The sequence below is a fragment of the Oryctolagus cuniculus genome, chromosome 7 (genome assembly GCF_051225735.1).
Source record: "Oryctolagus cuniculus isolate XC-2025 breed Fujian yellow rabbit chromosome 7, ASM5122573v1, whole genome shotgun sequence".
Classification (NCBI taxonomy): Eukaryota; Metazoa; Chordata; class Mammalia; order Lagomorpha; family Leporidae; genus Oryctolagus; species Oryctolagus cuniculus.
The window spans coordinates 46093165-46108574 of NC_142873.1; the positions used below are offsets into that span (position 1 = coordinate 46093165).

General features: G+C 46.4%; 1 protein-coding gene across 1 annotated transcript; it reads right to left on the minus strand.

Annotated features, from left to right (window-relative positions):
* Positions 1–889: 889 nt before the first annotated feature.
* Positions 890–2164, minus strand: LOC149125515 (uncharacterized). The gene is made up of 2 exons (XM_089301646.1): positions 2119–2164; positions 890–1484 (listed from the first exon to the last, which is right to left on the minus strand). Exon 2 carries the CDS (start codon positions 1460–1462, stop codon positions 1097–1099), a length of 366 nt encoding a protein of 121 aa, XP_089157772.1. The 5' UTR covers positions 1463–1484; positions 2119–2164; the 3' UTR covers positions 890–1096.
* Between the last annotated feature and the right edge of the window lie 13246 nt (positions 2165–15410).

A 15410-nucleotide genomic window follows, 5' to 3' on the forward strand; every position in this document is an offset into this window, starting at 1 on the left:
ATGCACATGTATAATTCTTCTATATCACTAATAACAGTTTTGAAGACCACTTTAAGTGAGTAAAAATCATTCTTTTATGTAAAAACATTCCTGGATAGTGGCCCAAGCGTCATTTGATTTGGAGACACTTCAAGCCTCTGCTTGGCCCACCCAGAAAGAAGCCCCTGGGCACGAGCAGAACCTGAGACGGAGCCCTGAGCCAGCGTGCTTGCAATCAGCAATTCCAATCATCTTTTGATATCATTTTGTGTCTCCCTTGTAATACAAATAAAATTCTCCCCTTCTAGAAGAGGAGCTTGGGTTAACATTTTTTTTTTTTTTTTGGTCATGCTTGAACAGCAATTCCCCAGTGGAGAAGACCTATCACTGCCCCATCTGTCAAATTGTCTGTCCAAGATTGCAGGCTGCTGTCCTGTGCTTCTCCTGCAGGGTTTGTGCCTCCTCTCCTGGGACACCTTGCGTAGGAGGTGGTTCACACACATGCTGTGTCTCTGGCCATTGCCCCCTCAGGTTCTCTCAGAGTTATGCACAATGGGACCCCTACATTTCTGAGTAAGAACGTAGAACACAACATAGGAGCTGATGAAATTGTGGTCAGGAGGGATCCTGGTGCTTCCCTTGTTCCGCCATGAGCAATGTGATGCATTGAAGGATATGGAAGCCCAGATGTCCCCCAGAGCAGCCATGTACCTCATATAAGAACACCCAGACATCCTGACACCCGAGGGCTGGGCTGAACTCTGGGACTGATGAATTCATAGTTACATTTTGGAAAGGTGAAGGAGCCAGACTTCGTCCTCAGTCAGCACATGGCTGAGCACCAAGTTGCTAACACTGATCTGTGGGGATGCTGCTGGCAAAAAAAATAAGCAAGAGCCTGGTGAGGTTCTGCAGGGAAGAGTTTATTCTTTCACAGCACAGAATAGGGGAGCCGACCATGTAGGAGAAAATTCAGCACCTTCAGGAGGAAGATCTCAGCATCTCCGAGCCAGGGCATGGCCAGCGAGGAAGGAAGGTGGGGAAGCAGCAGGCTGGCATGGGTGTCCTGCACTTTGGTTCCTCCAGCCCTGCTTGTCTGCGCTCCTCACGGCCCAGGTCAGCAGCAGCCGGAGCCCCCAGACTGCTGGCCGCTGCCACCGCCGCCGCTGCTGCCACAGCAGCCACTGCCGCTGCTGCTGCCGCCACCACAGCTGCTGCCGCCGCCGCTGCTAATGCTACAGCAGCTACTGCTACAGCAGCTACTGCCACCACCACTGCTGCAGCAACCAGAGCTCTGGTGTCGGCGACGAAGGGACCGGCGGGGCCTGTGGTGGCTCAGGCAGCAGCCGCCGCCCCCGGAGCTGCAGCAGCCCCCGGAGCTGGAGCCGCAGCAGGAGGACACCGGAGGGCATTTGGGGGGACATTTCGGGGATTGGCACTTAGGAGGGGGCTGGCACTGCTTCTGGCTCTGCTGGCAGGACATCTTCGAGGGGAAGTCCGTGAACCTAAGGAGAAATGGAAGAGATGGAAGAGACGGCCGCACAGCTATCAAGCTGCTCTGTCCTTCCTGGAGATGCTCACTCTGGCACAAGGTTCTTTGCAATCTATAAGTTGAATGTGGAAACGAATGTGCAGTAAAATCTAGTGCAGTAAAAGCTCCTTCCCTCGCAATTCTTTGCTGCCCCCACTGAGAGACACTGACCATCTTCCCACATGAGCTCCAGAATCAGCCCCGTTATAAAGCTTCCTAAGCACTTGGTAACACGGCTGGTTGTGTGTTTTGAAACTTTCCTGGGATGGATCAGTAGATGGATCAGGAAAAGCTCTTGCCGACCCCGACTCTGGCGGCTCAAGGCCCATGACTTGTCGGCTTGTTCCTTCTCTTCTACCTTTACCCCCTGGTTCTATTGGTGTCCGGTTCCAGGCTGGGACACAGTCCCACAGCCAGCTCCCGGCCGGATGCTCAGAAGTCAGGAAAGGCTGGCATTGACAAAGTTACACAAAGCCAGCCCAGGCCTGGTTCAACCGCAGTTTGGAGAACCTCTGCCAGCAGCTCCCTTCTCCCCCGGGAACTCCTTCCTCCTCCCTGCCTTCCTCTGCCCTCTCCCCACCCAGCGCTGCCCACAGCCTGACACTCACCTGATCAGTGGAGGAAGTGGAAGCTGTCAGTGGAAGGCTGAGGACTGAGGAGCAGGGCGCTGGAGCCCTTTTATCCTGGGCCTGATGAGCCCCTGGGAGTGAGGCACGGCCTGTGTATGCAGACCAGTCACTTTCACAACCCAGATGAGGGCGGGTCCTCACACTCCCAGCCCTGGGGCCCCCGGGGACCTCTGGGGAGAGAGGCTAAGAGGAATCTGGAAGCTAGAGACTGCCCAGGTATCTGCTCCACAGACCTGATGCAGTCCAGCCATTCCACATTCATGCATTCACTCATTCATTAATTCAATAAATATGTACTGTCTTTCCTGGGCCCATAATTTTGCAAGATATCAATGACACAAATATGACACAGAATGCTCTGAGTTCCTTGCCATCTCAGAGCATGAATGTATAAGCAAGGATCTGTAAGTTTCTGGGCTATGTGGTCTTGGTCTTTGGTCCGGGTCCCTTATAGCTTTTCTCCAGAACAGTTTCATAAGCTTTCTACATGTCTTTCCAACCTAGGAGCCATTCGAGTGTAGCCTATGTTTTATTCAGCCCTGAATTCTATGTGCTTGGGACAGTATCTGGCACAAGAAGCAGAGGATGAAGACTGGACATCAGGGAACAGGAAGGCGGGCATTTCCAGAGCACAGAGGCAGGGATTCCAGCCACAGTATGGCAGGTCTTCTGTTTTCGGAATCCAAGACAGATTCCCAGGGAGGCTTAACGTTATTTCCACTAATACTGAATATTAATTCCCAAGAGATAAATTGGGAGCATGACTCCTGGGAACGAGGTCAGATTGGCAGTGTGGACTAGAAGGGGAATCCACCGGGGAGTGAAGACCTTGGCAAGCCTTGATGACCCCGGAAGGTAGCAGCCACGTGGAGGGTGTGGTGCCACCATCCCAGGAGAGGGGGGCTTGCAAAGGGGTCTGGGAGAGAGATAAATGCTATTTTGAACTTGGAAGTTCTAACAGTCTTTTTGCCTCAGGGCTGGAGCTGAGGGCTGAATTAGAATAACTACATTATTAAGCTGTTGCATGTCTATAGGTAGGCTCTCCTAGCAAGAAAAATAGAATAAAGGATTTCTTTCACTTGACATTAGTTCAGCACCTACTAATTGGTAAACAGGGTTACATTGCTGTGAATAAGGAATCCTCATTAACTTTAATGAGCACATATTGTAGTTGGGCTGTTGGTTTTTGTTTGTTTCTGTATTTTAAGAAAACAGTAATTCTCCTAGAGAAATTTGCCAGGCTTTCATGGTCATGTATGAGAGAGCATCACATTATGCAGGCTGGATCGGATCCTTGGTAATTAATTAACAATGTGAAGGCGTGTGAGAGGCTGCACCCACTGATGGAGAACGTGCACACTACGAGGAGACAGGGTTGAATAAGAGGCAGAATCAGGTGGAACCGAATGGGTAGGCAAAGTTGAGAGGCTTAGTGGAAAAAAAATCAAGAGAAAATCCTGGCATTCTGGGAGAAATGGAGAAAGAAATTTCAAAAGATGAACGCATGGAGATGGGGTCCATTAATGGCATTGGAAATACTTGTTCAGTGGCAAGGGCTGAAACCATAGTAATTTCAGAAAGGATTAGAGCAAGTGGAACAAAGATCACTATTTCCAAGGATTTAAGAGGTGGAGAATGAAATCGTGGTTCCCAGAGCCTGTGGAGGGTGTGAGGGGGGAGGGGAGGGAGCACGGTCAGCAGGTGTAAGGGTCCCATTGGAGAGGAGGAATAATCTCTCGTGTCCTATGACACAGGAAGATAACTATGGGTGACAACAATTAACTGAATATTTCAAAATAGAGAAAAGGTTGAATGGCACCAACAGAAAGAAAGGCTAAACATCTGTGACGGTGGATATGCCCATTACTTGGATCTGATGATTACAAAACATGTTAATGTACTGATATGTCACATTGAATCTGTAACTATGTATAATTATCATGTGTCAGATACAGATATTCAAAAAGAGAAAAAAGTCTGTTCTCTTGAAATCAATTTTTTTAGATTTATTTATTTATTTGAAAGTCAGAGTTACACAGAGAGAGGAGAGGCAGAGAGAGAGAAAGGTCTTCCATCAATGTTTCACTCCCCAGATGACTGCAACAGCCAGAGCTGTGCCGATCCGAAGCCAGGAGCCAGGAGCTTCTTCCCAGTCTCCCACGTGGGTGCAGGGGCCCAAGGACTTGGGCCATCCTCTACTGCTTTCCCAGGCCATAGCAGAGAGCTGGACTGGAAGTGGAGCAGCCGGGAAGCGAACTGGCGCCCATATAAGATGCCAGCACTGCAGGCGGCGGCTTTACCCGCTACGCCACAGTGCTGGACCCCAGATTATTTTTAATAGATGGTTTTAATAGATCTCTTCATCCATGGGAAGACACTTACAAGAAATAGGAAATGCTTTCTGACCTTCTGGTGCAGGCAGCAAGTCTAGAATGACATATCGGAGAGAACACCATTTTACTGAGAGCTGCTTTCAGAGAGGATGGGCCAAAGAGGCAGTTGGAAGGATCTCTGTGGGTTTGGGTCCAGGCCACCTCTGGGCTCTGTTCCAGTTCTATACCCACATCTGGCTCACTGGATGGATTGGACTCTTTCTTGTGTTCCAAAGACTTCAACACTTCTCCTTTCCAGCTCAGGTGTCAACCATTAAAGATAACATCTATGGAGTACCACATACTGTAAGCCAGGGCCTCTCCAGTCATTGCACATGCTGTGGTTACCTAATGTCCACGGCAGCCTATATATACAACAGTAAAGATTGTGGAGACTGAGGCAAAAACACATTAAGAAACTTATTCCAAGTCCCAGAACTGGTGCTGGACCAGAGATTAAGATCCAAGCATTCTGGGCAAGGTTTTAGCCTTTGGGAAGCAGCAAGTGATGACTCAAGTGTTTTGGTCTCTGACACCCATACAGTAGACCCAGACTGAGTTTCTAACTCCTGGCTTTGGCCTGATCCAGTCCTGGCCATTGCCGTCATTTGGACAGTGAACCAGCAGATGGTTACCGTCTCTTCCTCTATCTCTCTCTCAAATAAATGATTTTTAAATGAAAATTTGAAAAAAAATTGTCAAAGCTACAAAGAAGCATTACGACCACTTTTTCTTGTTCAATTTTAAAATGTTTAAATTTTGTATTCGCATCGAATACTTGAACATTTTTTAAGGGATACTATACAATATTTCAACACATATACATAGCTTCAACCAGTTATACCAGGAAACCAGACTCTATGTTTCCTTATCTGTTCTTCATGTTTGTAGCCGATCTGTTTCTCTGTTTCAATTATTTATGTGGAATCCTACTTCTCTGTTTCAATTGTTTATACCAACTATAATGTATCAGCATGAGCCATGGTCACTCTCAATGTGCTACACAACACCAGAATGTTCTACATTCGTCCCACTGTGTTTTGGTACCCGTTACCCAGTCTCCCGCACTACAGCCTTCCCCTCCCTCCTGGCCTCTTGGTAATCAGTATTTTGAATTCATTTTGTGTGTGTGTGTGCATGCGTGTGTGTTTAACTTCCAATATGAGGGGGAACATATGATATTTGGCTTTCTGTGTCTGCCTTATTTCACTTAACTTACAGATCTCTAGTTCCATTTATTTTGCTGGATATGTCAAGATTTTATTTTTTGTGGCAGAATAATATGACACTGTATACGTGTAGCACATGTTCTTTATCCATTGATGCACATTTAGGTGATTCTAAATCCTGACTGTTACGAGTACATCTGCAATGTAGAGGCTATGTGATTTTCAGGGTGGGTTGGCATTGCCCCCAAGGCACCAGCTACAGAACGGACATTGTGATCTAAAATGGCTGAGGTATGGCCAGGGTATGGCAGGAATGACATAACTAGGAGAACCAAAGGTAACCACCACACAGAGCAGGAGGACCACCCTAAGGAGAATGGTGTGGAGATTCCTCAAAACCCTTCAAACAGACCTACCATCCGACCTCACTCTCCCGCTGCTGGGTCTATAGCTGAAGGAAATGAAATCAGCATGTGGAAGAGAGACCTGATCTCCCAACCACTTTCCTTCAGTTTTCCTTCCTTCTAAATCTGGCTGAAGAAGCGAATTCTGACTCACTTGTCACAATGGTTTTTCATAAAGGGGCATACAGACCCTTTTCATTTTGAAGGAAAAAGTAGCCATCAGAGAACTAGGTAAATAGTTGGTAACAAGCAAGACACAAAGATCCTAGAAATGGAAGAGTCCTTGTTCTTCAAGAAATGCAAACGATTTTTTTTTTATTTGACAGGAAGAGTTACAGACAGTGAGAGAGCAAACTTTTGCATCATTTTTTCCAACCCTTTGAACCCCAGCCCCAGATACCTCAGTATCCTGCTGTCCCCCCAAAGCCACCCTCCTTCCCCTCCCACCCACATAGCCTTTTTTTTTTTCAAAAGTTTAGGTTGCAGAGTGACATGTGCCCGACATACAGAGCATGCACACGTACAAACATACCATGACAGTCACCACCCCACAGGTCTCACCTACAAAGCAGACATCCTAACATGTGATGCCCAAGGTATGGCCAGGGGAGGTCAGGAATGGAATGAGTATGAGACCAGAGGTGACCACACCCCACCGCATAGAGCAGGAGCACCACCCAGCACTACTCACCTCTAGGACACTCCTTCTAGTGACCCCGGTCCCTTAAACACCTGGGGGATAATAATGAGAATCTTGACAAGTTTATCTAGTCTGAAACTTAAGAGAATTCTTTTTTTTATAACATTTTGTTTATTTATTTGAGAGGTAGAGTTATAAACAGAGAAGGAAAGTCAGAGAGAAAGGTCTTCCATCCAATGATTCACTCCCCAAATGGCCTCAATGGCCAGAGCTGAGCAGATCCAAAGCCAGGAGCCAGGAACTTCTTCTGGGTCTCCCACATGGGTGCAGGGGCCCAAGCACTTGAACCATCTTCCGCGGCTTCCCAGAAAAATTATCTCTTGCGGTCTTGACTGAGTTGTAAATGGAACTCAGTTTGGTGTTCTAATAACATCTTTCTGTATGTGCTTTCTTAGTTCCATTGTGGAGATTCCTGTTCTTATTCTGTTGTGGAAATTTCTCTTTCAATTCCTTGGCTATGGAGAACATGGAAAGGATACAGATCTGTGAATCAGAGGATGCAGATCAAAGCCTGATCTAAACGTGCAGCTAATTGATGAATTTGCCTTAGATAACGGATATGCTTTCTATGAAACAATGCGAGAACAAGACAGTTTACGCTAGATCCAAGGCTAAAACTTTAATCCTAAAAGTCATCTTGTCCTTCGATGACCTCTTTGTTCCCTTCCGAATGTCCCAGCCCTCCTTTAAGCCATGTCCCCAGTAACAACAGTCCCAGAGGGTAGGGTCACATCGTCAGAAACTTGGATCTGGTCACACAATCCTCAACAGAAGGACTATTCTATTATGAGATTTCTTTTTCTTCTTCTTCTTTTTTTTTTTTTTTTTTTGAGATTCATTTATTTATTTGAAAGGCAGGGTTATATAGGTAGAGGCAGAAAGAGAGAGAGAGAGAGAGAGAGAGAGAGAGAGAGAGAGAGAAGAGAGGCTTTCCATCAACTGGTTCACTCCCTAAATGGGCAAAATGGTCAGAGCTGAGCTGATCCAAAGCCAGGAGCCAGGAGCTTCTTCCAGGTCTCTCACATAGACGCAGAGGCAGAAGCACTTGGGTCATCTTCTACTGCTTTCCCAGGCCATGGCAGAGAACTGGATTAGAAGTGGAGCAGCTGGGACTTGAATAGGCACCCATATAGGATGCTGGCACTGCAAGCAGCAGCTTTATCCTCTGCATCGCAGCACTGACCCCCATAATGATATTTCTAGTCCAAGAGCATGTTGAAAGCTTAAAAATTTTCCCTGAACTCTTTTCTTAATCTTCTATGGCAGAACGAGAAGAGGTCAATTAAGAAAACAGTATTATTTAAAGATGAGGGAGCTACAGAAACGGAGGAGGCTTGAGTAAGAGCAGAGTACTCCTAGTAGATAATCTTCCTCACAATGAGTTCCCTCTCCAAGTTTGGTGGCGGGGTTGCAGGAGGCTATCTCTCCATCTTTTCACACAGCTTTCTACCGTGTGGCAGAAGTTACCTTTCCCCAAACCCAGGAAGGCTCCCCAGCATATATTCTGGAATTCCAAAGATCACAGAGAGAGAGAGCTAAATACCTGTTTCCACATCTTCCAAATTTCCATTCAACTGTCAGAATATTTATCTCATCTACAAATCATTACCAGCAAGAATTCCATGTACTTGGAGGTTACACCTGCCATTTACGTGGCCTTAGGCAACTTGTGGCTTCCCTAGAATACACACAGCAGAGTCGAGTCCCGATCTGCCCATTTCCCCCAGAAAAATAACAGAGAGCAATAGTGGGGACCAATGTAATACAGCGCTCAGCCACTAGTCACTCTGCTCCCCCAAACACTTCTCTCTCAGACTCTGGCAAACCTCTTTTCTCCTTGGAAGGCAAGAGGGGCCGTGAATCAGAAACACGGATGAGAGGAGACAGCAAGGAGAACACAACAGCTCAATGTCCCTAGCGGTTCAAATGGTCTGCGAATGGTACTATTTCATTTAATCCTTACAATAACGCAGCAAGGAAGAAACGATATTTCTCTTTTACAAGTGAAGAAGTCAAGACCCATTGAAGCTAAAATACCTTGCCTAAATTCACTGCTCCAGGAGGTAGTAGTAGTGAAATTATAATCCAGAGGCATTTGACTCAAAGCTTGTGTTCTTCCCACCATAGCACAAGAGGAGAGTTTACTGGTGAACTTTATACAATGTATCCTATACAATAAGGGAATTGGCATTAGGATTGCTTGAATTGAGCAGACACCTGTCAGTTATCTTTTATAGAAAACTTCCAATATTTTATAATCATTTTGTGTTTGATGTAGCATTTTTGTAACGCAGGTCACACCATGAAACAGCGGCACACAGGGCAGGACTCAACAATTGAGTTAACCTAGGAAACAAGAGGTTTTATAAAATGAAACTATTTTCTCTGCATCAGGACTTTCAGACCCTCTGTTAAGTGATCACACATGACCATAGTCAGGCGGCTCATCACAATGCTGTCTCAGACCACGCATGCTCTCCTGATGGATTTGAACATGGAAGCCATTTTTGTGGTGGATTTATGGAACTCATACTATGCATATTAGAATTTCAGAGACCTGATCAAACCTGTAGATCCCAGTAATGGTAGGACATATTATTCAGATAAACTCTCACACTAAAGCAACAGCTTAACATAACCTTTAACCTTTAAACTTTTAATTTAAAGGTTAAAATCAAAATGGAGGCCCCTGCCACTCATGTGGAGTTCCTGGCTTCTGACTTCATTCAGCCTAGCCTAGCCCAGGCCATTGCTGAACCTCTACCTTCCAAATAAATAAATAAATCTTTAAAAAAGAAAGTATTTAAAAATAAATGAATAATGCAAACCTATATATTTATATTTATACAAACACATGCATCCCTATGGATATGTGTGTACTACATGTGTGTAGGTATAGATTCATTACACTCTTGTGTTTTTGTGTGCATACCTCTGTCTATGTGTGTATGTGCGAGCACACTCACATTCATACACATTACTTAGGGATAGGAATTACTAGGCTAGAATGAAAGAAAAAAACAGAAACCAGAGAAAGGGGTGGAGCAAGCTGTCTGCTCTAAGGGTTAAATCAAGCTCATCAGATTTCCTTTTGGTGCCCTTGCTAGTTGAGGAGGAAGTCAGAGCCCAGACCCCCAACAGGATGGAGAGTTGGGTGGGAGAGCCACCATCCCGGGGTCAGCTGGCCCACTCCCAGGGTGAGGCTGGACCAGAAGACTCTGGCTGCTCACACAGCCGCTGTGATCCAAGCACACTGTGCCCATGTCTTTGGGGAAAGAACAGGGGACAGGAACATCTCTGGAGAGGAGGCCCTCAGTGGCTGCCACAGGGACATTTTCAAACAAGTGATGCCTGTCTGCACTCTGTGTGGTTGAGGTGCTGCATCTCTCTGGCTCAGGAAGATTTGAAGGTAGACTCGCCATAGTTGTCCTGACCCCAGCCTCCTCCTGCTACCCAAGTTGCCCATCTTTCCTCTGTGTTCCCATGAGGTCTTATTTACTGTACTCGACATCCTCTGTGTGGCTTAAGCAGAAGACTACGGATTCCTCAGAGACAGGGGCAGGTATTCTTCATCTTGGTCTTCCCCAGGCCCAGCCCTGAGTCCAGAGTGCTTATTGCATAGGCGCTTATTCAATGAGTGATTACACCTTCCTGAGGGTGCGGACACTGAGGAGGAGAATCCCAAGTGAACAAGGAAGGTGACTCCTGAGATATGAGGCCAAACTCCACCTCCTCCAGGGCTGCCCAGGGCCTCCTTGGTAGCTCCCCAGACAACAAATGCCCAGTCATGGGATGATGTAATTCATGTTTTGCAGGAGTGCTGTGCTAGAAGGCATGGAGTTTTCCTGAAGAGCCCCTACAGTACAAAAGGAGCAGCGTGGGAGTCAGCGGGGACAGGAGCAGCATGAGGACAAGAGGCCACACAGTGGTGGGAACCAAAGGGCTTCAACTGCTGTGAGCAAGAGAATGGGCTGTGAGGATGGAAGTCCTGTCCTGAGTCCCGACCCATCAAACCTGGAACCATCAGATCTGAGTTCTATCCCATCATACCCGGAACCATCAGATCTGAGTCCTGCCCCATCATATCTGGAACCATCCAGACCTGAGTCCTGCCCCACCATACCCAAAGCCACCCGGATCTGAGTCCTGCCCCATCATACCTCGAACCATCAGATCTGAGTCCTGTCCCACCATACCCAGAACCATCTGGACCTGAGTCCTGCCCCATCGTCCTGCCCCACCATACCTGGAACCATTCAGATTTGAGTCCTGCCCCACCATACCCAGGACCAACCAGGTCATTCCTGTGATTTCTCTGAACTCCAGTTTTCTCATCCCTTACACTGGAGCAGGAAGGATATCAATATTTCCTTTCCTATTGCATCCTGCTGCCTTTTAAATGAGGTCATGGATTTAAATTGCCTGGGGATGGGCATTGGACCTAATGGTTAGGACACTGGCTAAGATGCATGAGTCCCTCATCAGGGTGCTTGGTATCAATGCCTGGCTGCAGCTCCTGACTCCAGCTTCCTGCTAATGAAGACTCTGAGAGGTAGCGGTGATGGCTGAAGTAGTTGGGTTTCTGACATCCACATAGGAGACCCTGCCCCCAGCTTTGATTCCAGTTCAGCTGCAACCACTGTGACATTTTGGGGGTTAGGGGAGCACCAGCATATAGGAGCACTCTATCCCTCTCTGTTTCTCTCTCTCTCTCTCTCTCTCCCCCCCCATCCCTCCCTCCCTCTGAAATAAATAAATCGCTTGGCAATTTAAAAAAGAGCATGTAAACCAGATTTACCTTGCAGTTCTTAGTTATCATCACAGTAGAATCTAAAAGTAGATGTGGAAAGTAAAAGAAGCACAAAGTGAAGAGAAGTGGAAGACAAAACTCAGTTTCTTTGTCAGAAATCAGATTCTCAAAAGTCATGGGGCCCAGAATCCCTCCATGCATTGGAATTCAAGTTCTAGTGTGGGGGACAGTCACACCCTAGTTGCACCCTCGTGTAAACCTGGCTAAAGTCTGACCTACCATTAATGAGACTTCAGACAAGTTGTCTAGGCTTAGGTGTCTCAATATCCCAGCAACTGAGTATAGAAAGTGTATCTACCTCTTGAGTAATAAATGAGACCCAAATATTCTTCCAACAAATACACATTAACTGTTTGTTACCTGCCAGATGCTGTTCTAGGCACAGGGCATACAAATAGTCAATAAGAAACACAAGGGCCCTGATTCCATTCTAACAAAATGCAAAACACTAGGAAATAAATATGTCATATAGTTTTAAGTAGTATAACAATCTAGAAAGAAAAATAAAGTAAGGTAGGATGATGAGCAGGGTCTGAGCACTCTCTGAGTCAGGGCTGTCAGAGGTGGGGTCCATGGAGTCCTTAGCACTATGACAGCTCGATGAATAGTAGACATTATTTACATTGGATTTTTTTCTGTCTGAAAAATCCATGGAAGCTAAGCCCATGAGTCTTTCCTGGTGCTTCTGGGGTCATCAGATTGGATTCACACAATATAGGAAAGAGCCCTTAAGACAAACACAAAAATGGGGAAAAGTCATCCCTTTATTTGACAAGAACAGGGTGAGTGCCACCCTGTGCTTGGCTCTGGAGACATCAGAGAGAAGAAGGCCTGGTCCCAGCTCTTCCCCAGTGTCATGATGAACAGGTCTCAGAGCAGAGCACCTGTGTGGGCTGCACACGAGGCTGCCCATGGGGATGTCTGAGACTATTACTCAGTGCCTGCCTTGCTCAGCCCTTTGGTGCTGCAGACACTATTCCACCCCCTCTTCTCTTACCGTGGCTCAGCCCACCCTAACATGACACGGCAGACGTGGTCATCAGGTCACCAGCTGCCATCAGCTGGGTGGAGATGCTTATACAGACGGCAGGGAATGTTATCTGAGTAGGACATCTTCCCAGCCAACTTCTGTCTGGGGACCTGGTCTAGACTCCCCCTTCACGTCAAATGCTGACTCCAGGTGGGAAACCGTCATCTGGGTGCCCCACTCCCTATGCCCCTTCAAGGGAAACAAGTGGTTTATCCATCAAACGCTGCCCTGTCTCCACTGTCTTAGGAAGATATTCTCTCTGCACTCTGAGGAGAATCTGCATAATGGAAGTACAGACTATTAGAGCTGGACAAGGCTCTCAGTAATCATCCTGCCCCACCTCCCCATTTTGTTAAAAGAGTTATTTATTTATTTGAAAGGCAGAGTTACAGAGAGGCAGAGGCAGAAGCAGAGAGAGAGAAAGGTCTTCCATCCATTGGTTCACTTCCCACATGGCCGCAACAGTCAGAACTGGGCTGATCTGAAGCCAGGAGCCAGGAGCTGCTTCTGGGTCTCCCACATGGGTACAGGGGCCCAAGCACTTGGGCCACTTTCTATTGCTTTCCCATGCCATAACAGAGATCTGGACTGGAAATAGAGCAGCCAAGTCTTGATCTGGCACCTATATGGGATGCTGGCACTGCAGGCAGTAGTGGCTTTACCTGCTACACCACAATGCCGGCGCCTCTGCCTCCCCATTTTAGAGAGGATGAAACAGACCCAGAGACAAAGTGGCTTCTTCAGTGTCACAAAGGGAATTAGTGGCAGAGATGGGAGATAACAGACACGAGAAGCTGTGAGACACTGGTCCTTTGTAATGTCAGGTCACTCATTCTCATAATTTTATCCATAATGAAAATCTTGTTGCATTTTATTATAGGACTAAACATTTCACATTGTAAGAAGCCCTTGATACTTTTCATCTGATTCCTCTGTCACCCTCTTCCTTTCTACTTAGTGACACAACCCCTCCAACCAAGGACAGAACCTGGTGGCTTAGCACATCGTGTACCTTAGATGTGCTGGGTGCTGTTGTATGTGGCTTGATGGCACACAGCCTCTGAGCGGAGGGATCACGTATCTCACCTGGACCCACAGAGCTAGCAAACAGATCTGCCTGGCTCGCAAGTCCAGATGTCACCACAGCCCTACCTGCTGCTCCTCCATCACTCACCAGGTAGCTCAGATCAGACATTGCATCGCTCCAGCAGGAGAGCAGCACAAGATGCCCAGCACGCAGCAGGCCCCAATAAATCAAAACTGCTTCTCTCTGCCCTTCCATTTTGCAGTCAAGAATAAATGGATTACTGTTGCTTATCTTCTGGGTATTCAACAATACTGGTTATACTTTCATATAGAGTATATGTATAGTATATGTGTAAGACTCAAACACTGAGATGTGCATGGCTATTTTTAGCAGTCTCTTTTGGGAAACATTATATATATATATATATATGCATGTGTGTGTGTGTGTGTGTGTGTGTGTGTACACCAACCTTACCTATCAATAATTTTGACAGAGGCTTTTCCTGGAAGCAAAAACATTATAAAAACTATCTTGGCCAAGGAAAGGGTTGGATTCTATTCAGTGGACTTTTCTATTCCAGAGAAATTGTTGGATAGTATACTCGTCCTAGATCCCAGGGCGGCAGCACCTCAGGCTGTTGCCAGTTTCCCATGGGGTTGGTTCTGTGTTCCGGACTTGCATTCTCCCTGAATCATTCAGTGTTAAGTGTCCGAGACATATTGAAAAGGGACTAGAAGTGGGGAAATCTGGATTGTTTTACATAAGATCCGCTGCATCAAGATGTCGTGTGTTATTTTGAAAATGGGCTATGGTAGCACTTTCATTTAACATAAAAAATGTCTTGAAAATGAGTATTCTGGAAGTCACATCTCTGGACCAGCAATTACAGAGATAAAATAGCCAGGATTACTCAGTGTGAAGTTCCTACACTGGGAGACAAAAATCACCTACTGCTGGCATTTGAAGTCCTGTCACTCAGGATATGACCCAAGCTGATATTTCACAGACGTGACAACTAGAACCTGAGATGGGGAGGTTACCTGTGGTAGGGCTGGGAGAGAGCAATGTAACTAAAACCACTGGGAAATTGTTTCAGAGTGGCCTTTACATGCTCTAAAAAGCGTGAATATCTTTCTGTAGAGAAAGATAAACTTTCAGAGCCACAAATCATTTGTATCACCTGCCTGCTTGAAATTTCACAGTGGCTGCTTGGACAGCTCCACTGACGATGCTGTGCTCCACGGTATCACCAAGCCCTCCCGCCCTTCGGCCTCCTCTGTTCCTCTCTCTGGTCACCCAGCTCTCTCTGCTTGTCAAGTTCTCTCCTCCCACAGAGCCCTGGCCTCTGCACAGAGAAGTCCCCTCTCATTGCTCTGCAATCAACTCTGCCCCACCTTGGTGTCAAGCTGTACTTTCTCAGGGAAGTCTTGTTTGCTCTCCCTGAACAAGTAAAATCTCATCTTACAGAGTATTTTATATCCCTCCTTCATAGCTCATAGCTTCATAGATGCATCTTTACATTTGGTATTGGGTTATTTGGTTCTCTCTCTCTCTCTCTCCCCCAGTGTATGTGTTGTTTAGTATGTATGTGTGTGTTGTAAACTCTGAATTAATAGAAATGATACCTGGACTAAAATAGATGTTAAATAATAATTTATTAGATGAAAGATTGAAAATTCTACATAAAATTTTCTTCTGTGGACCTTTCAGAATAGCCAGGTTCTTGAGGGTTCCCAAGCCCTGCTTCCTGAAGCTTGAA